The sequence below is a fragment of the Colias eurytheme genome, chromosome 5, assembly GCF_061535395.1.
Source record: "Colias eurytheme isolate Ceu_HAF_F1 chromosome 5, ilColEury1 Martin Lab GWU primary, whole genome shotgun sequence".
Lineage (NCBI taxonomy): Eukaryota > Metazoa > Arthropoda > Insecta > Lepidoptera > Pieridae > Colias > Colias eurytheme.
In genome coordinates, this window is record NC_142984.1 from 10,000,996 (window position 1) to 10,023,649 (window position 22,654).

Genomic DNA, 22,654 nt, shown 5'->3' on the forward strand with positions numbered 1-22,654 from the left:
AGTTTTGACTTTCCTACGATTTTATTATAGTATCAGATTTTCGGCGGTATGGCGACCATTTGGAATTGTCCGAAAAGTATGGCATGACGATTTTCGTAAATGGCTGCATGACGATGGTTACCTGTGCAAAAGTTAGCCTGGTACAAATGGTTGAATTGTTTTTTTTAAATCAACACATTCACGTCGGTATGGCGGGCTTTCAGTCACAAAGAAAAGTATGGCATGTCACTACCGCCTACTTCTTTTTTATGGGCTATCGGTAAATTCTAAAATTTTTGTGTTACAAATCGTTTGACTTTCGCAATTTATCCGACGAGTTCGACTAACGCCCACGCGACTAGTCCGCCGGTACTAGTGTTCTGACCATCATTTTTCTTTTTGTCATTGCGTACTAAGACCCCTGTAGAACCGCCATCCTGTTACAAATGACCCGGAATTTTGTGTCAGTATCTCCCGACTCCCGGCCTAATATAATATTTTACTGCCAAAAATTATCGACACTGGATATTATTCAATGACGCCTCTCAAAAACAAAACTAATTTTCAAACAGATTTTTATATCTTTACATACCTATTTTTAACTTTCATTTCATGAACTGCTCATGTAAATATCTATAACAATCTGGTTTAATTTAACAAAACATTCAATTCGGTGAATTTTAGCGTTATTTTGCAAAAAAAACCGCACGTACAGTCCCCCGTCCGAGTCGAACTGACACCGTCAAATTTCGTCGAAAATATGCAATATAGGTGAGGTTTTATGTGGGTTTTATTATAAATTCAAGTTTTTTCTTGATAATTTAACAATAATAATGAAAATTGAAAATACAATCAATACACATTGTTACAAATATTATAACATATTTTTTGGTATAAATTTCATGTATAAATATGTAGCCGTTTTCCCAACAAAATGCGTTTTATGTTCAAAAAGGGGTTGATTTGTATGTATTTTTTTTATGTTTAGGCCGTTCTAAAATGAAAAGTAAACAATACACTTTGTTAATTATATCCTTGAGTATCACATATATTTTTTTTAAGACAATCGTACCAACAGTTTCCTCAACAAAATTCAATATGTATAAGGTGTTTTTCGGTTTTGACCATAGTAATCCCCTTAACTTCATTGTTTGGGATTACTTGTAGAAATATTTTTTCCGCTTCACAATGTCACCAAATCTTTCATGTTTTACATAAGCAATATCTGCTTACGATACATGCATAACATGAAGTCAATTCCTCCCTTTATGTAGCTTACAGCTTACTTAGTAACTATTTACTTATAGTAATCTGTGCCATAGCTTGGCATATTTAGGCCAGTGTATTGGGTACTTTAAAACCATGTTCGTTAGCACAGTTAGCTTAAAAAATAACTGATACGAACTTTGGAATTTTTCCAGCGCTTTTATACGTATAACACGAGAACACAGCCACTTAATATGAGAGAAACGTGTTAAAGCCTACACTTGACTCGACCGAGCTGATAACCTACTATTATTAATTCTGAATAAAAGCATTGAAAATAGTTTTAAATCAAAAGTATGTCAAGTTTTGCAGACGTTTATTATTGACGTACTAAATATAATGAACTTTATGCATCTTTGCTTTGCTTGCATCTATTTATAAATCGAGAATTAACAAAGACAACAAATCGATGCCCATTGCTCACGCTGCTTTCCTTTCTTCGAAATGTAAGAAACTAAACACATAATAATTATTTAAAAGTAAAGAATACTTACGTACTTACAAATAAACTATAATAGATAATTTATATAATAATAAGGTATCAAAAAATTTATGTCCTGGAATATCATGAATGAATATGAAGGTAACTAAGTAAGTACTATTTATAGATTACATTTTTTCCGATTAAACTCATTTATGATAAGTTTTATTTCAGAAAAGTATAAGTAATCAGTGGCGCGCAAATACGGCCCTGTTCGTTCGTAAGTACGTAGGCATTATTTTATGAAGGGCTGCGCTAGGCTAGACTGCTTTCACCGCCCAGGTGCGTGAATCGAGCGTCAACCTCATGTACTAGTGCATTCTTGAACCGGACCCATTTTATAATCGAGCACTCTTTCGTTATTTTACCTGAGATTTTACAGGGACGTACAAATTTTTCTAGCTAGGTACGTCTATTTTAACATAAAATTAATAGTAGGTACCCATTAGGTATCTATTTCAATGAATGAAAAAATTTCATTTTTTATCCATTTAGGTACCCAGTTCAAAAATCTTAACCATTAAAATATCTAAGGGAACTAAATTATGTTCTTTAGAAAGAAGATCCTCATATTAAATTGTAAACGCAATACGCATATATCTCCTTTTTTGTTTTCTCTGTAAAAAGTAATTAAAAATAATTATTGTAGCAATTCGTATTAAAAATAATAATGATAATAGGTAAGTTATCAGGTTTTATGTTGCTTAACTACTGGTACGGGAGCCAGGTGCAAATTTGGTTAATTATTTCCTCTCAAGAGATAATTCGTCAGACGCCTCAGAGTATAGTATTATAAAGCCTCGTGAACGTCAGCTGGCGCTCGGTTGGGGGGGTGAGCGGTTGTAGCCTCCCACGCACGTAGGAAGAAAAATACATTCATTCATTCATTTCCTCTCAGCTAAAAATTTGTCAAATTGTAGCTAACCCAATATCTCAACGAAAAAAAATAATCAGCTGGTTACAATATGGTGTATTATACGTCAGCTGGTGTGTCGAACATGAAAGTTAAATTTAAAGAAAAATTTATTTTCCGTGATTTCCTCTCAAACAAAAATTTACCTGATGATAGCTTATATGTAACTGTGGATAAATATATAGGTCAGCTGGCTGTATCTTGGTGGAAAAACCGTCAGCTGATACGGGAGGCTACAACCGCTCTTCCCCCCAACCGAGCTCCAGCTGACGTTCACGAGGCTACATAATACTATAAGTACTTTGATGCATTTTACTAATAATTACCGCTTGAGAGGAACTTGGTCATAAAATCTGTTCCTGGCTCCCGTACCATACTGTCTACAGTCTACTACAGATTTCTTATTTTTTTAAGGTATCTTTATCTCTTCTTTATCTTATCTTTTTCTTTCTAGGTGTCTTTTTTCTTTTTTTTTATCTACATATATAGCAGGTATCATCTCAGTTTTGGGATTATTAAAAAACTGTATATTATTGCTAGATATACTTAATTTATTGTCGACACATTACATTAGAATTATTAGAATTTAGACCACAACTTATTCTTAGCTTGGATAAAATGGAGCAAAACCCGACAGATGGCGGTGCAGGTGCTGTTACTATTCATATTATCCAAGATACCTACCTAGAACCTACCCTACCTGTGTTCTATAATATAAAATAATTTGGAAAATCCAAAAGTGCACGCCTCATAATTTTTTTTTCATAAATATTTATTAATTATTATTTTTGTTTATTTAATAACAATTAAACCACATCGAATCAGACCCTGAAAAATGAAAGGGTTCTATTCCTGAGCATACTCAAGCGTAAGAGAAAAAAAAAGACTCGATTAGTAAAGTATTTCGGTCGCTATCGTGTTAACAAGAAAAAGGATCCGCACATACAGACACACGGACGTCCAAGACAGAACTTTTTTAAACTGTTTTTTAACTAGTTTAAATAACAAAAATGACATCAAAAATATCATGAACGTTAAAAATAGTGTTTTTTCTTAATATGTGTGTGTATTGTATTATCTTACAAGTGCAATGTATGATACATAAAGACATTTTAAGTTTGAAAAATCAGATGTTTTGCGCGAAGTGACAGTAGTACCCACCTCAACGCTTCGCTTATGAGGCGTGCAATAAGTAAAATGGTGATTAAAATATTGATACCTATTTTTATATACAGGGAAATCGTGGATATAGAAACAAATGATAATAAAATCTTTAAAAGTTGCAAAAACAAATTTTTATGGTTACATAATATACCTAATAAATCAAATAAATTATTATTGATGTCATAGTAATTACGTTTAATAATATTGAAATGTAAAAACATTTATAAAATGTAAAAATATTATTCAAAATAATTGGTATATTTCATATTTATGTTGTTTTTGAACGTTCCATAAAGTTTATTGTTATCTGTGCGAATGTCGAATGATTTTTTCAGTCATTTAGAAATGGGGATGCTGTCAATTCGATTAAAGCCCAATTTTTTGGGTTTATTAAAGTTTTTAAACAGTATGAACTGGTTTATAGTGTTTTTTAGTTTAATAAACTTATCAATGTGTATCTATGAAGATCAAATTGGCAAATTTGATTGGTAAATATTTATTGTTATAGGTTATAAAGTTGTAAGACTTCATTAGTTCGTAGTTCTGTGAATAATTAAAGTTAAATACTTTCAGGCGTCAAACATACGTGGGACGAATTAAGTTTGCACATTTCGATACAGTAACTACAGCTAAAAAAATAATAGTAGCCACAGAGGAGAATGTTTTAGCTGCCCTAAATTTGAAGACTGGTAAATTAGTTTTATTACTTGTATCCGTTTAAAATAAGTGTACCGACTAAATTATGTGAATAAATTCAATATCATTATTGTAATAAAACATACGTAATATTATACATATAGCTTTTATCATAGTTAACAACATCAGAAGATGCATATTCAATTTATATCCAAAGAAAATAGTTTTTGTATCATTTCTGTCAATACCGTGAGATAGTTATTTTTTTATAGTTGCTCATAATATTTTTATGTTCTATATTAATTTCTAGGTCAGGTAATGTGGCGTCATGTATTAGAAAGTGCAGGCTCAGGGAATATTCAGTTACTGCATGTAAGTGAAGGTGATAAAGTGACTACAGTCACAGGTACCAATCCATATTTAGTTAGAGGATGGGACCCAGCTACAGGTAAATCTTATAAGAGTTTTTAAGATTTCATAGTCTATAATAAACACTGTATAACACATATATAACTTAAATATAACTAGACTGAATCTGATTACTAATTAAATGTATCATGAAAATCGTCACCTTAAAGGACTCTCTTTGAAAATGAAGAATCATTTATAAAAATTATTTAACTTTTATCTAATTTTCACTATAATGATAAACTTGAGTACAATACCCTGTTTATGAGTTACTGATTTAATATCTTATGAAATTCCATGCAATTTACAAGGTTTGATGGTACAAAAGTGTACATTTGACAATATATTTCAAATTCATACCATCCAAAACCTGTTGTAACAATTAGCAAAAATAAAATTTTCAGGTGTATTACAATGGGAATGGCCAATATCGTTACTAGACACAGAAAGGGCGCACCTGTCTGAGTGGTGGGTGCAGAATGGCATGCTGGTACACTTGTTGCCAGCGTTTGGATCTCATTTGGAAGTTACCATGTATAACCTAATGACGGGAGCTAATAGGGGGGCTACATCTAAGTTACCTGCTGGCTGGACTAATGATGGGTAAGTGGTAACAGACACAGGTTTGAATCCTGAATTGTGATCAAATTTTTTTAATTTTATATGTTGAGAAAAATTAATAGGGGTCAAAGTTTAATGGTTGTTTACATATCAAGTAGAGATATACATATATATTAGTTATGTACATTGTATGCAGTTTTGTTTGCATATTGTGTGTCTATTATATTGTTCTTCTAAACTGCTGTATAAATCCATGTTAGTAAATAAATTTGAGAAGTTGAAAACAAATTGTTGAATACAAAAAGCTATCTTTGTGTATAAAGTTTCATTGCATACTTAAGTATGTGTACAATTTAATTATGATGAAGAAGAGATGAGCAACACTAGAAAAGCTTTTCTAATTTAAAATACATTATGTACATGTGAGAGAATTATAACAGAGTAGTTGTTATGTGGATACCCACATACCTTCCTATTCTAATGTACTCTATGGTGTACAACATAATGTCGATATTGAATTGATATAAAATGCATGGGGTTACAGGCCCTGCTATGGTTTAAATTCCTTGAGTCCGTAGCTCGATGATTATAGTCTTGGTACTACCATCGACCGCGCAAGGTGTGCGCACTGAGTCATTATTTAATATTATTTCACATATTATCTACCTAATTATAATTAATTATGGAGAGTTATTTAAATTCTCCGACATACATATTTAATCAAATTTATCTTCTACAGATGCATTTTAACCCCACCATACTACACATGTATATCAGGAAACATGGGCGAGTACATGCTCCTGTCTCTTGACGTTACCTCAAATGCTGTCCAAATAATAAGCAAGCCATTATCAAGTTATTTCCAAGGTAATGAAGTTATAGAGGGTAACTTGAGGCCGCTTGATGGTAATAGCGCAGTGCCAGGCTTCATTATCGATGATAAGAGTGTGGTGGTGATAAAGAATAATGATCTGCAAGCTTTGGGTGTGAGGTTGGCCGACCAGATGGTAACAGCGACGGTAATTGATGGAGCGTATGGACAGACGTTGATGCAGTCTTGGAGCGATGAGAATAAGGTATGGGTTGTGTTTTGAAGTGTTGAAATTGCTTCTTTATAAATGCGTAGTTGGGGAAATGAAAGTTTGAGTAATGCATAGTGAACAGACAAAAATAAATTTCCCATTGCCAGAAAAACTGTTTTAATACAGGTTTGTCTAGGTTAGAAACGTTTGAAAGTCATGTTGAAATATTTAAACTTCGGAATTCTTTATCATATTGGTATCCAAAAAATAAATAAAGCTATAAATAGACTAGATCACTAGAGAATTAACTAAAAATGGAATCATTACCATATGAAAGCAATGTACCAATAACAGTTGTAAATTTCAGGGTTTCTCACTGAAAGCACACAACGTAGCGACAGGCAAAGAAATACCAGAGATAAGTAGAACAAACCCCAAACTACACATTCCGGACCCAGAAATATTAGACGTAGTTTGTATGAACACGGCGCGAGAGATGCCCGCGTGTAGGATATTAATTAACGCCGGTGATGACGCCGTACATCTGGTGCAGCAAGAAGGTACTTAATACAATTGTTACCTTATCCTTCCAATAAAGTATTACACGATAATATTAAAATGTCACGTAAACTATCAAATACGGGCAATTAGAATACGTTTTTAAATTGGTAGTTTTATACATTATTCAACGAATAAGTTTTATCCAAGCATTGAAAAATCGGCTCTAACAGTAGCTTTTACCCTACATTAAATTAATACTTTTAAAATTTATAAACTATGTTTTATTTTATTCAGGTCGTGTGTTATGGACGCGAGAAGAAGCTTTAGCAAATATAGTGGCGGCCGAGTTTGTAGATTTGCCCGTGTCTGACACTGATGCAGCCCTAGAGTCTGAATTTGACCAAAAAGAAGGTAAGTCTGCCAACTCTTGGAATTTTAATGATGAGAACATTTTCGTGGTAAAAGTTTAATATTTCAAATGTCTAGGTGAAGGCAGATATAGAAACAAATTGTTGTTTTATAAATCATTTGCAAATTCGTATAAGTAAATAATAGAAAAAGAATGTGTTTCCTTAACATATTAAATTCATAACATATTTCATATTCTTAACATAAAACAACTCGAAATTAAATGTAAAGTTGACCAAAATTACTTAAAATATTTTGGCATATTATATAATTAATTTTTCAAAATTCTTATTTTCTAGCTGCCAAGGTGTACAGTGAGTATTGTGCATTAGTGTTTCTTTTGTGTGAAAATATTTATGAGTGGCCTTCTTGATTTTATAAATGCTTCTTTTATCATAATATTATTGTATATTTATTGAAATGCTTTTAATTTAGAATCGATATCTACATGATTTATATCCCTTTTTTCTGTGTGGTATTTTTTTCCCTTCAATTATTTAGCTTGCTCTGCTTCCTCCAAAATATTGTGTTAACACTTCATCTGAGATTTTATAGAAATGTGATCTGTTGATATGTTATTTTCTAATTTTAAGTCATTACTTATTAGCATGTTATCAAAATGGAATGCCTTTTTAGTTATTCCTTTCTTGTTTACGAATTATTACGCATTATAACCAAGTTTTACTTTTACAAGATACAAGTATGTAGGTATCACTTGATGGTGCGGAAAGTCCTTATTAGGCGTAGTGACAAACGATTGGTGTGTTTACTTTTATTAAAAGGGAGGATTAATATGAATAGTCTGAAAATAAGGCAAGGATTGCTAGAGATAATGGGATTAATCAGATCTACCAGTATATTCACTGCTCATACAAAAGTTTATACTGTTTCAAAGGCTTTTCAAGTTTTCCTGCAAGTTTAATTTGTGCCAAAGTCATTAGTGACAATTTTAATCTGAACTAATAAATTGAATATGCTTGTAATTTCATTGCCCAGACTGTCCAAATAGATCAAGAGCCCACGACGGCCAGACTTTCCTTTCTTTCGGAAAGTTGAAAGTTTCTCTGTATATGTCTCCTATACAGATAAGAACGACCAGCGACTATCAAGTTTGGGTTGTGGTTACTTTGGCAGGAAACAGGTAGTGAAGGTGTATAAAATAGTACCTAACTTTCATAATAGTTTAAAAGCTAAATTTTATATATGTTACTTGGGGACCTATAAAAAGACATTACCTTAAGAGCCAGACAGTTTTCATGGTTCTTACATCTAGCCAGACACATTTAAAAAATAACTAACATATCATCAAATTCACATAACTACCTAAAAGCGTAACAAATATGAAATAACCCACTAAAACATTAGTTAACTATGATAATTAAAAAAATAAAAGTTTAATATGTAAGTAATAAAGTTATTACTTATCTTTTACGGGTTTTATGTTGATAAAATTTCACGTATCTCGATGACACAATAAAAAAGTCATCGGGATACGTGAAATTCCATCAACATAAGTCTAAGTAAAAGATAAGTAATAACTTTATTACTTATATATTATACTTTTATTTTTTTAATAATTATAGTTAACTAATGTTTTTAGTGGGTTATTTCATATTTGTTACGCTTTTAGGTAGTTATGTGAATTTGATGATATGTTAGTTATTTTTTAAATGTGTCTGGCTAGATGTAAGAACCATGAAAACTGTCTGGCTCTTAAGGTAATGTCTTTTTATAGGTCCCCAAGTAACATATATAAAATTTAGCTTTTAAACTATAATGAAAGTTAGGTACAATTTTATACAACCTTACTACCTGTTTCCTGCTAAAGTAACCACAACCCAGACTTGATAGTCGCTGGTCGTTCTTATCTGTATAGGAGACATATACAGAGAAACTTTCAACTTTCCGAAAGAAAGGAAAGTCTGGCCGTCGTGGGCTCTTATATTAAAACAGTAATAATATTGTATAAATTGATATTCTGGTTGCCAATATAGCAAACAATCAAGTAAAATGTTTTCGGAAAATTTTACGCAACCGTTTCTCTTACAAATTCCTAAAATTTTCTTCTATTCCCACAAAAAGTGCCTAAAATTCCATCTCTAACCCAGGTTCAGTATGGGCGGCGTTCGTGCGTCGGCTCCACACACAGTACCAGCAGTTGCAGAATTTGATGCAGAACTTGCAAAGCGAAGGCGCGGTGCAGGAGACACCTACGTCTTTGGTCAGGGACTACTTTAACCTGCACAAGATTATTGTACTGCTCACTGATGTGGGAAAGGTGGGTAATATGGTCTAAATGTTAGTTTGTGGGTTTTGGTTAGGGAGCCAGGTGCAAATTTGGTTAACTATTTCCTCTCAAGAGATAATTCGTCAGACGCATGAGAGTATAGTATTATAAAGCCTCGTGAACGTCAGCTGGCGCTCTGTTGGGGGGGTGAGCGGTTGTAGCCTCCCACGCACATAGGAAAAAAAATACATTCATTCATTCATTTCCTCTCAGCTAAAAATTTGTCAAATTGTAGCTTACCCAATATCTCAACGAAAAAAAATAGTCAGCTGGTTACAACATGGTGTATTATACGTCAGCTGGTGTCTTGAACATGAAAGTTAAATTTAAAGAAAAATTTATTTTCCGTTATTTCCTCTCAAATAAAAATTTACCTGATGATAGCTTATATGTAACTGTGGATAAATATATATGTCAGCTGGCTGTATCTTGGTGGAAAAACCGTCAGCTGATACGGGAGGCTACAACCGCTCTTCCCCCCAACCGAGCTCCAGCTGACGTTCACGAGGCTTCATAATACTATACTTTGATGCATTTTACTAATTACCGCTTGAGAGGAACTTGGTCATAAAATCTGCTGCTGGCTCCCGGACCATTTGTTATTTATATTCAGTCTGAATTCTGTTCCTTAAGAACGAGTCATATAGCTTTGTTTATCAATGATCTTTTAGTTTCTTTAATTTAGATTTTAAAAATTTCTTCATAATAATAGTCCCTAAAAACGACGCAAAATTTCAATTCGTCAGTTAATTTTTTATTACAGTCTTGAAAATATATTGATTTTTAACAATTCCACTTATTCATGTGTTACCAAAAATTACAGATATACGGTATGGACAATTTATCTGGTGAGATCCTCTGGCAACGCTACGAACCAAGTCTCAACACACAGTCTGCAGTTATGTTCACCCGTCGGAGCGCCAGGCATCCGCCGTATGATGCTTACCTCACTATTCTGGGGAAACACGAGGTAATTACCTAGAAGTTGTGTAAATGGGGGCATGATCTTTGAAATATATGTTGCCACCTTTTTTTCTTACCATGTGCTGCATCAAATTATTCAACATGCTTGGAAATTTTGCAGTTTGTGATAAACTAACTTGGCCTGTATTTTTCTACTAGTTCTTTCTCATTGATTGTATTTGCTCTGTTAATTATTGATGCTTGAGAAATCTTTTATAATAATTTTCAATGTTACAGGAGACCGGAAATGGCTACATAATCAGTTTGAACCCGATCCGCGGTACCCTAGTGGGGGAGGGGCGGTTGAAACTTGATGTACGCCTGCTGCAGTGCGCCCTGCTGCACTCGGCCGACGCGGAGCGGCTGCACGCGCTGGTGCTGCTGGACGAGGACGAGGCTGTGCAGGTACACACATACACCGCCGAGGTCGCGGAACAATTCGAACCAATACCCGCTGCCCCACTAAAGCGGCTCGACTTTAGTCAGCAAGAAACCGACAAACCAGGCCTTCCCCGTAGGCCGTGAGCATCTATGCAAGATTACCCCACTTAAAAGAAAAATTAAAAAGGTACGCGCATACATCCGACGTGCTCAACTGCAGTGCGCCCCGATCCAGATAAATGAAGCCGTTCCATATAACTTCAGAATTTTATTCATAACTAGCTCCGCCCCGCCGCTTTACCTGCACTGCTCCGATCCGAAATAATTCTGAATAAAATTTGTAAGATTAAAACGTTGTTTGCAGGTGCTGCCAGTATCAGCGACGCCGCTAGTAAGAGACTTGTACATGTATGTTGCTGAAAAAGAAACTGGCCATTTAAGAGGATACGCGCTCAAGTATGATGGACGGGTAAGTTGGTTTTTAATTAATTGTCAATTGCAATAAATTTTATGATATTAACGACAGCGTCGGTACAAGCATATTTATTGAAGTTTTTTTTACGTTAAAAGAATTATTGGTCCAAAATCAGACCCTTGGGGTACGCCTTTGTTTTATGACTAAGCTTATGCTATATTACCCGACCAATTGCTTTGTTTTTAATCAAAGAAAGGTTATTTTATCCATACCTTATAAAAGTACAATATTTTTTATAAAATTATTCTCAATTTTTAAAGTTTTTTCATGTGCCCTAAATCTAAAGCTTCATTGAAATCTTTGCAATTGCAAATTTGCAAATATTGTTATAATTATAATATTAAGTTTACTTCATTTGAGTTTGTTACATCTATAAACTGCATCGGTTACGTGTATATTGTTTATTTTACACTTTTAAAATGTGACTTTTTTTCTCTCGACTTTTTTAGCAAGTGGTAGCGCAACGCACGTGGTCCCTGTCGCCGGGCGGTCCCGGTTCGCAGATAGTGGCGCTCGCGGGCAAGAGCCGCAGCGGGCGCGTGCACTCCGCCGGGCGGCCGCTCGCCGACCGCAGCGTGCTCTACAAGTACTCCAACCCCAACCTGCTGCTCGTGCTGCTGGAGCGGCCCCAGGGTGCGTAGCGCAGGGCAGGTAGAGCCGCTCGCCGACCGCAGCGTGCTCTACAAGTACTCCAACCCCAACCTGCTGCTCGTGCTGCTGGAGCGGCCCCAGGGTGCGTAGCGCAGGGCAGGTAGAGCCGCTCGCCGACCGCAGCGTGCTCTACAAGTACTCCAACCCCAACCTGCTGCTCGTGCTGCTGGAGCGGCCCCAGGGTGCGTAGCGCAGGGCAGGTAGAGCCGCTCGCCGACCGCAGCGTGCTCTACAAGTACTCCAACCCCAACCTGCTGCTCGTGCTGCTGGAGCGGCCCCAGGGTGCGTAGCGCAGGGCAGGTAGAGCCGCTCGCCGACCGCAGCGTGCTCTACAAGTACTCCAACCCCAACCTGCTGCTCGTGCTGCTGGAGCGGCCCCAGGGTGCGTAGCGCAGGGCAGGTAGAGCCGCGCGTGCACTCCGGGTTGAATGCTGTTTTTTATGTCACTGTGGGTAAAGAAGCTGATGGGTGCCCCCCATGCACATTTACCTAAGATCGTTTTTAGACCTGACGCCTCCACAAATTATTTCCCACCGTCAAAGGAGAAGAGGATAAAGAAAAGATTGACGAAAGGAGGACTGGCAAATGTGAAGTGAAATATTTGATGAGATGATTGAAAGGTTACTTACACAATGCACCAAACAAAATTTTTCCCTCATAAAATCAACATTCTGCACATATATTTTTTTTCAGATACTTCCACTACCCTTCTCCCCAGCTATTAACCTCAGTATCAACTCCTAACTCACATTATAACTCCCATTCCAGACATGTCAGTAACAGCAGTAGCACTGGACGCGGCTAGCGGTACAGTAGTAGCTGCGGCGGCACATCGCCGTGCTCGAGCTCTACCACTCGCCGTACACGCTGATAATGCGCTGGCGTACATGTACCGGAGTGATAAGCATCGGCGCGTGGAGATTGGTAATATGCTCTATAAGTTATATAACACACTGAATAACACTACATCACTACATAGTATCAAATACAAGCGTGATATCAAAACTAAATTTTAACACAGATCATCGGATGGTCAGAAGTACAATTCTGGCATTACCACCAAAAAAAGGAAGGAAGAACATTACCACTTATAACTCAATCCTAACCACCACGGAAAATTACAAAAGAATTGGCATGTCTATAAAAGATAGTTTTAAAGAACTAACATTTGAAAATGAAACCGACATCACAGTAAATTATGGAAAATTGGAAAAAAAACTTGCTACAACTATTAATACCAACAAAACCAAAAACAAGTACCCGCTTAGCGATGAAACCATCCAACTAATCAACCGCAGAAAATCCTTACTGGCCCAAGGAAAAAACAAAGAGAACATAAAAATAATTACCGAAATAAGCAAACAAATCAACAAAAATATGAGGAAAGACCGCAAAAATAAGAGATTAGAAGTGTTAGAGAGACAAGTAATGAGAACAGGTGGTGTAAGAAAAGCTCTAAAAGAACTGAGAGAATCAGGAAAAGAGTGGGTGCCTAAACTAAGGAAAAAAGAAGATACTATCTCAAACAGGAAATGTATACAGGAACTAGCCACGACGTTCTATAAAGAACTTTACTCTAACAAAGACGCACACAACCATCCTAATTTACCACCATCTCAAAGTATAACAGCAGAAAGCATGCCAGATAGGGAACCCGATATTTTGAAGAGTGAAGTGGAAAAGGCAATAAAAAGTTTAAAAATGGAGAAAGCTCCGGGACCAGACAAAATAAGGAACGAGATGTTAAGAGGCACTATTGAAGAACTAGTACCAATACTTACCAAGATGTTCAACCAAATTTCGATATCTGGATATGTACCAACACAATGGGAAACTTCACATATAATCCTACTACATAAGAAAGGCGCAAAGGATGACATCAGTAACTACCGACCTATAAGCTTAATGTCGAATGTGTACAAAATTTTCGCAAAGGTCATTTTGGACAGGATAAGCGCAAAATTAGACGAAAGCCAACCAATAGAGCAAGCTGGATTCAGACGTAACTTTTCTACAATAGACCACATCCACACACTAAAACAGATTATTGAAAAGTATAATGAGTTCAACAAAACATTATACATAGCCTTTATAGACTATGCTAAAGCATTTGATTGTATTAGTCATAAAGCAATATGGGAAAGCTTACGAAGGCAAGGTATACCTGCTTCATATATCAACATTATTAAGAATATATATTCAAACAGCAAAGCAAAAATCCAATTGGAAGTCTTGGGTAAAGAATTCAGAATCAAGAGAGGAGTTAGACAGGGTGACCCAATGTCGCCGAAGTTGTTCTCAGCAGTTCTGGAGAACGTCTTTCGTAATCTGGACTGGGAGCACCTAGGCCTCAACGTAGCTGGAAGAAAACTAAACCACTTAAGATTTGCGGATGATCTTGTTCTTCTGGAAGAAAATCCAAAGACACTCGGGAAGATGATCAAATCTCTAAATAAAGAGAGCTCGAAAGTGGGTTTAAAAATGAACATAACAAAAACAAAACTGATGACCAACTCGGTAATGGAGCCCATTGTAATCGAAGATCAACAAATAGAATATGTCGACGAATATTGCTACTTGGGTCAGATAATATCCCCAAGAGACCAAACAACTAAGGAACTAAATAAAAGGATTGCTAATGGATGGAAGAGATTTTGGTCTCTGAAGGAAATTGTAAAATCAAAAGATCACAGCATGGCAATAAAAAGAAAAGTATTCAACACCTGTATCCTTCCTTGCATAACCTACGGCTGCGAAACATGGTCCCTTACCAAATACCATCGAGAAAAATTAGCAAAGTGCCAGAGAAGCATGGAACGGAGCATCACAAGATCAAAAAGGCAAGATCGAATCAGTAACCTGCAATTAAGAGAGAAAACAAAACTGACTGATATCCTGGAAAGAATAGACCTCCAAAAATGGAGATGGACCGGCCATATGTTGAGATCTAGACAAGAAAAATGGAGCCAAATTGTGACTAACTGGTATCCAAGAGATGGCAAGAGAAGTCGAGGACGTCAACATATGCGCTGGGAAGATGAGCTTAAACTTACCGCGGGACCCAATTGGAGGAGAGTAGCCAAAGACCGGAAACAATGGAAACTACTGGAGGAGGCCTTTGCCAGAAGGCACACTGAGCTGAGAGATATTCTATAGGATTATACATAAAAATCACTAAGAAAACTATACAGTCAAAAAAAAAAAAAAAAACCATCCTCACCCAGTTTAAAAGGCTAAATAAATAAATAAATAAATAAATAACTACATAGTATAAAACAAAGTCGCTTTCTCTGTCCCTATGTCCCTTTGTATGCTTAAATCTTTAAAACTACGCAACGGATTTTGATGTGGTTTTTTTAATAGATAAGAGTGATTCAAGAGGAAGGTTTTAGTATATAATTTATTAGGTTTTAGACAAAGCAGGCATATAATGCACTACACAACTCTATATTATATATATATTATTTATACAGCAGTACTATATGTAATTTACAAATTAATACACTTTGCAATCTTAAAAAAAACAAAAACGCATAATAGTTTAGTTCGAACATTATTACATACTATACAAACCCATAAAACCAAACTACGGCTATCTAAAATAAAAACAATTACACATCAATCAGAATACTTTTATTTATTGTTTAAAAAATCACGCTCTAGTTCATTAAATTATTGTAATGGCTTCAATTCCTGATAAGTGTCCAAAGATTTAAATAAATCTATCCGTTTAAAGTGGATCAAAATCGAGTCCCAAGGAGTTGGTTGTATTCACACATATAGGTGAAGCTAGCCTGTTTATCACAAATCAATCGGAACACTTAACATTTTATATTTTACAGCAACAATGGAGTTCTACGAGGGCAAAGAGCGCTGGCTATCAGCGGGCGCGCAGTTCAGTTCGTTCGAGTCGGCCCGAGCGCCCAGTGTGGACAGACAGGCATACATACTGCCCGCTACACCCACTGCGCTTGCCTTCACACAGACCGAACGGGCTTTAACCGATACACATCTGTTAAGTGAGTATGATTGTGGTACTGAATGTACATTGATTAGGGCTGATTTTTCAATCCTTGGTTAAAACTTATTCGACGAATAATGTATAAAGCTACCATATTAAAAACGTATTCTAATTGCCCGTATTTGACAGTTTACGTGATATTTTAATATTATCGTGTAATAATTTATTGGACGGATAAGTTTTATCCAAGCTACCTTTTATCAAAACACCACCCGGGCGGAAGCTAGTTTTACCATAAAATCATACAAGAAATTACATATTGAATAAATAAATAAATATTCCAGGACAAATTCACACACGGCACGATCTGATCCCATACTAAGCTTTCGCTTGTGTTATGGAAACCAGATGGCTGATAAACATACATATATAATTTTAAATAATTAAATAAATACTTATATAGATAAATGCCTGAATCTTTCTAGTGGCATTAACATCAGGCGCTATAATGGAGCTCCCCTGGGCATATGTCGAACCGCGCAGACCTCTAGCGGGCGAGCCCCGGGAAGAAGGCCTCATTCCCTACGCACCTGAACTGCCCTTACCTGCAGAAGCGGCTGTGAACTATAATAGATCACTACCGAGGGTACAGAATATATATACAGCACCTTCGGGATTGGAGTCTACGAGTTTGGTGTTGGTTACTGGACTTGGTAAGTGAATCTTCTTCATAGATACTGCTTTCCGAATCAGTGGTAAATGTTATGACGATTCAAAAGTTTATAAGAAGTCTTATTGAATAAATAAATGTTTGAGTTTGAATTCATGTAAGTTTTAAGGGATTTTTGTGCGCGACTTATTGCTATGTCAGTATTTACCTCATGCCGTGTATGCCAGAACAGCCACTATTGGCACAAACGGTGGTTGAATATAACAGTTGGTAATTAGCATTAGGGGTTTTCTTTGTAAAAATGTACAGGAGCATTAAGCTCGCTTGCACTGGATACGCAATCTAGCTCTGAGATTGTTTCTTTTAGAAAATAGCAAAAAAAGTAGCAATCTAGCCAAATGCATAGTTGATCAATCAATAATGGTTAAAAATTAAAGATATCCAAATTATTTTTATTAATTCGAATTACCAATTTCAGAATTAGAACATACTTCATTTATTACTGTTCTAATATTGAACCATTTCAAACTAAAACGAGAGAAAAATTACAGAATGTAAACATACCTTAAATCTTTCCATATATTATACAATTATATATTAATTTTATTTACATTTACAGATCTCTTCTACACACGAGTAGCGCCGTCAAAAACGTTCGATCTACTAAAGGACGACTTCGACTACCACCTCATTACAATAGTACTAGCCGCTCTAATAGTAGCCACATACAGTACTAAGTTCTTTGCGTCGCGGAAAATGTTGAAAAACGCCTGGAAGTGATGCGGTGTGTGCGGGGGAATTTGAACTGTATCGCTTTTAACATAGATGTCATATTTGTATTGGTTATTTTTACTACTTTTGTCGTTTTTCGTTTTTCGTTCTGACTTCTCTCTTTGACGGTGACGTCACACTTCTCTACAATATTGAAACGGTGTACCTGCGATGTATGGAAGATATCAAATCGTTTATGATATAGTGCTTAGTCGTAGAGAGATTATAGTAATTTTTATATCTTATTGTCAGTTTTAAATATTTTAACGGCAACGTCTACGTAATATGCCGGGTGTTTGCATATGGGCAAATGATTGTATAAATATAATAGTATTTTATCTATATATAAAATAAATTATAATAATAAGTAATCAACAATAATTGAAGCAATAATTTCCAATAATAAACGTATACGCCTTAGTACGCGGTAAAGACGCGTTCTGCTTGACGATCACAAACAAAAAACATTTTAACTTGTTATTTTTGAGTATTTAGTACTGAACAAAATACATTGTGATTATCAAGTGGAACGCATAAATCCTCCACTGCCATTCTATACAGTTCAAATTCCTCTCTAGCTAATTTATAGATTTGTGAAATGTGAATGTGTGCGTGTTTATATTACGTAAGTTATATTTAATTGTGAGCGAAATGTGTCAAAGTGAGAGTTTTAGTGTTAAAGAGGAAAATTTTTTTTTTTATTATTCACATAATATTTTGTAGTATTTTCTTGTTTTTCATTTTACGCGAGTGATATAGTTACATAATATATAATTGATCGGACTGTCTCACCGTGACCACCTTCGCAGTAAAGTGTGCGAAACGTCGGGTTAACAATAATTATAAATAATAAATGAATAAATTCGCGTTTAAAATCCCTTAAAATTTTGAAGTTTTTCTTAGTTATTGAATTGGTCTGTTGTGTATATCTGTTATTTATTATATTTTTATATGATTAGAATAGGAAATCTTTGGTGTCACAATATCATAAATTTTTTTACAAAATAAAGATATTTCGTTTGATGTGATTCACAATTATTCAAGTTAATATTTAGTTTTTTTGACTGGTGTGAATCACACCGTGTGATCGGAGTGTTTTAACTTATGTTTAGAAGTGGTCTCAAATTGTACCAAATATAGCGTCTCATTATGGCACATTTCGCTGCGGGGCGTCCGCAATTTTTACGGTTTCTTATCTCTAGTTGATGCGTAAGAAAAATTTATAGAATACAATAATAGCCATGTAGTGTAAATAGTATATTTATGAGTATTTCTGCCATTATTAACACGAAACATCGTTTTTACTTTAAATCAACGCAGCTATCATTACATTAAAACATAGCAGGGGCTATTAGATTGTTCTAAAACACATTAGAGATAAGAACGAAATGTGGATGCAATAAAAGTTCGTGATGAACATGTAATATTTTACTGTATAAGGCAGTATATTAAGTTCCAATAGACAAATATATGAAATGATTTTTAAAAACGTAAGGTATAAATCAAATATACGCAGATAGAATTTCAAACTTGCACTCATCAATATCAGAATAGTTATGTGATAGATGCTATACAGATTTTAATATACCTTTAAAACTATTATAGTTAGTGCAATTTATGCTGCGTCAACACGGATTATTTTTTCCGTGAGAAAAATGAATTATTCACAAAATATCGATTCTTTTGAATAAGAATCCTGTGTGGACGAAGCATTAGAAATAATTATATTTAAAGTTGGTTTGTATTTTGTATTTATTGATGAGACCATTCCAAAAACAGTTTATTTATTTTTTAAATTGATTAACATGCATTATTTTTAAAACGGAACATTTTTTGTTGTGAATAGTTAGAATTTATTCCTAAGGAGTACTGATTCCTATTGATTATGCTTTAAGACCTTACATCGAATACAAAATAATGTAAATTTGCATTGGTTTTGACTTTATTATTATAAATCAATACTGATCAGCTGTTCAATTGCAGCTTAATTTCCCATAAGAAACATTCAATTATTTATTCAAAACCTTTCAGTTTCTTTAATATGGAAATTAAATGATTCTTATATAGTTTACAGATCACTTACCTTATTATTTACTATTTGCAAAAGAAAATAAATTATTTATTATTATTGTTTATATCAATCAGATTTTTGGGTGTTTTGGTTTGTCCCGGTGGTAGGATTTTATTTTTAAATTTTCCCTTAGGTATACATGGTTAAGATTATTTACATTAGAATAAATGTAAGAACAATAATAATCGATGACACCAAATAAGTGCTAGTGTTTCCAGTACTAAATTGCATTTTTCGTTGCCATTTATTGAGGTGACTGTCCAATTTTAATGATGCCCTGATCAGAAAATTGGTCAATTTATACAGGCTCGAATGTTATCTGTGAAGGGAGGAAGGTGGAATTCCTCCATCGAAAAAGGGAGGATCCTCGACCAGTCTACTCGACTGGCCGGTAAGGCCCTAAATAATTGTCGGAAAGATGCATATAGGTATGTTCTGTAGCGGAAACATTGCTACATTATTTTATAGAATTCTTATGAAGCCTAAACTAGCAAGTTTCTTATGAAGTCCTAAACTAGCTATTACACAATTTCGTTTGATCCGAAACTCTACAGCTTTTTAATATAGATTTTTGGAGATACAAACACTAACCCCTGTTTTGAGATCACATAGTTGAACAGGTCCTAAAGCTACCTAAAATAATTATTAAAGTCCTGAAAGATTGGGCATCATATAAATTGGACATACCTCGATGATATCTTAAGGATATAGTACGAAACCATCTCTTCTCAACAGACTGTAATATAAAGTAATATGGAGCCTTATAAATGTGTACACTGTACACTAGTATATTATTGTATATTACCGAAGCTATATGAAGAAATAATAGATGTTTTTTAATAAAATAAACCCAAATTAGTAGTTGCTCATTCAAGATTTGTTATTTAGCAGTAAGGTTTACAGTATTATGGGCTGTACTTTTTCTACGTCAAATAGTTGTGAAATTTTACAATCAGTTGCTTTTCGCTATTTTACAGTTATTACTCTTTCTTTAGATTTATAATAAAATGAATATTTATAAATGCAGGATCTATCCAGGTATCAAAGTATTGGTTGTATCGAAATTTTTTTACGAAATAGTGACTGGTTGTACGAATTTCGAGTTTCTAGTACTTCTAAAGGATTTTTCTTTTATTGTGCTTGAATTAATGGTTTATTTTTAAGACTATCATTGTATAATCCGTACCATTTCACAATTGCACACCTTAGTAAATGTAGTTTTTAACACTGTTATAATTTATTTGTTCAAATCCTTTCAATGGTTTAGCTATATTTATAGCTTTACATTATCTGTAGGATTTTTATGTGTGTTACTTTATAAATAACTAGATTTCCGCCCGCGGCTTCGCCCGCGTTTTCAAAGGAAAACCCGCATAGTTCCCGTTCCCGTGGGATTTCCGGGATAAAACCTATCCTATGTGTTAATCCAAGTTACCCTCTATATGTGTGCTAAATTTCATTGTAATCGGTTCAGTAGTTTTAACGTGAAAGAGTAACAAACATCCATACATCCATACATCCATACATCTATACATACTTACAAACTTTCGCCATTATAATAGTATTAAGATAGATTTCCGCCCGCGGCTTCGCCCGCGTTTTCAAAGGAAAACCCGCATAGTTCCCGTTCCCGTGGGATTTCCGGGATAAAACCTATCCTATGTGTTAATCCAAGTTACCCTCTATATGTGTGCTAAATTTCATTGTAATCGGTTCAGTAGTTTTAACGTGAAAGAGTAACAAACATCCATACATCCATACATCCATACATCCATACATCTATACATACTTACAAACTTTCGCCATTATAATAGTATTAAGATTTAATTCAATGCAATATTATTGTTTTTTTTTTATGAATATGCATGGTACGGACCCCAACAAATTCAATTAATTGCTTATTTGCATTTTTATTGTATTCAATATTGTTAAACTTGAACTGCATCAATGTACAAACTTGTTGCAAGATATATAGCATATAAATATACGTTTGTTTTCAGTGACATTGTTTTTATATAATAAATTTGAATTACCTACTGCCTGGTGTTGTTTTATTTAATTCCAATCGATCAACGTGATAGTGACCTCGTAGGTTGAAAATGATTTATATACACATAAAATTACATGCCTATTGAAAACCAGACTTGAAAATATTTTTTCTTTCAAGTTATTCTTACACATAGTTCTTAAATTTTTACTTGAGTATTTTCATTTAGTTGCTCTAGACCTATTTTTAATATAGTTAACTCACAAATAGACTAACAGGCTGTTCTCATCAATCATTTAGTGTAAAAGACAACAACGAATTCAGTATTTTAAAATTGCACGACAGCCGCCTTCCATGGGAACTGTAATTTATGTCTAAGTACTCGTCAGCGAACAGGAAGTATAAGAAAACTTATTCTAATAGCTAACCGCAAGTTTATCTAACAAAGAAAATTCGACATCACCCACTCAGTATCCATACAAATGATGTTTTGGGCATTTTTTACAAGATAATCGACACATTGCAACTGTCTCTAGCCTACATACCATCGCTTATTCGTATTTAAATAATCGTCGTAATAAATCGGAATGATTGTTACATACAAATCTTCCACCTATAAGTATGTTTGTAATTAATTGGGTCAAAAGGACTGGACGGATTTGGATTAGGTACAGTAACTAAATTATTTTTTTCCCCAAACATACTGCATACATCATAACTTAAAAGTAAGGGAGCATCCCAACAAAAATAAAACAAAATCTAGACACCAATCGTTTATTTCATATCAAATATAGCCTTAATATTTTTATCATAATGTTTATTGTTAGTTTCATGCGGAGTCCAAACACAAAAACTGCAAACCAGGGTGGTTTGCAGTTTTTGTGCGGTCGATATGGAACTCGCACCTTACTACTATTTTAAAACCAGAGTTTATTCTCTTTCTAAATTACTTTTAAATATGTTTTTAAACATTTATATAACAAACAACGAGTACTTTTCTTAAAATCTCAACTATCCGGAATATATGAACCTTTTGAAATCTAAATACCAACTTAAGAGTAAAAGGATCCTAACAAAACACAAAAATAAAACAAAATC

General features: G+C 34.6%; 1 protein-coding gene across 1 annotated transcript; it reads left to right on the top strand.

Annotated features, from left to right (window-relative positions):
* The first annotated feature begins 4,142 nt into the window (after positions 1-4,142).
* EMC1 (ER membrane protein complex subunit 1) lies at positions 4,143-18,565 on the top strand. Its single transcript, XM_090102113.1, has 16 exons — positions 4,143-4,291; positions 4,377-4,492; positions 4,750-4,887; positions 5,252-5,450; positions 6,148-6,484; positions 6,798-6,990; positions 7,226-7,342; positions 9,448-9,617; positions 10,450-10,596; positions 10,827-10,994; positions 11,335-11,439; positions 11,895-12,078; positions 12,865-13,020; positions 15,939-16,115; positions 16,543-16,770; positions 17,347-18,565. Exons 1-16 carry the CDS (start codon positions 4,149-4,151, stop codon positions 17,505-17,507), a joined length of 2,739 nt encoding a protein of 912 aa, XP_089958239.1. The 5' UTR covers positions 4,143-4,148; the 3' UTR covers positions 17,508-18,565.
* Positions 18,566-22,654: the final 4,089 nt, after the last annotated feature.

What these genes read in the sequence shown, in the direction of transcription:
- EMC1 (XM_090102113.1), top strand. Translation starts at nt 4,149, where the DNA reads ATGGGGATGCTGTCAATTCGATTAAAGCCCAATTTTTTGGGTTTATTA. An exon ending in TGCCCTAAATTTGAAGACTG is followed by an intron (nt 4,493 to 4,749) that starts GTAAATTAGTTT and finishes ATTAATTTCTAG; the next exon opens with GTCAGGTAATGTGGCGTCAT. An exon ending in GCTGGCTGGACTAATGATGG is followed by an intron (nt 5,451 to 6,147) that starts GTAAGTGGTAAC and finishes TATCTTCTACAG; the next exon opens with ATGCATTTTAACCCCACCAT.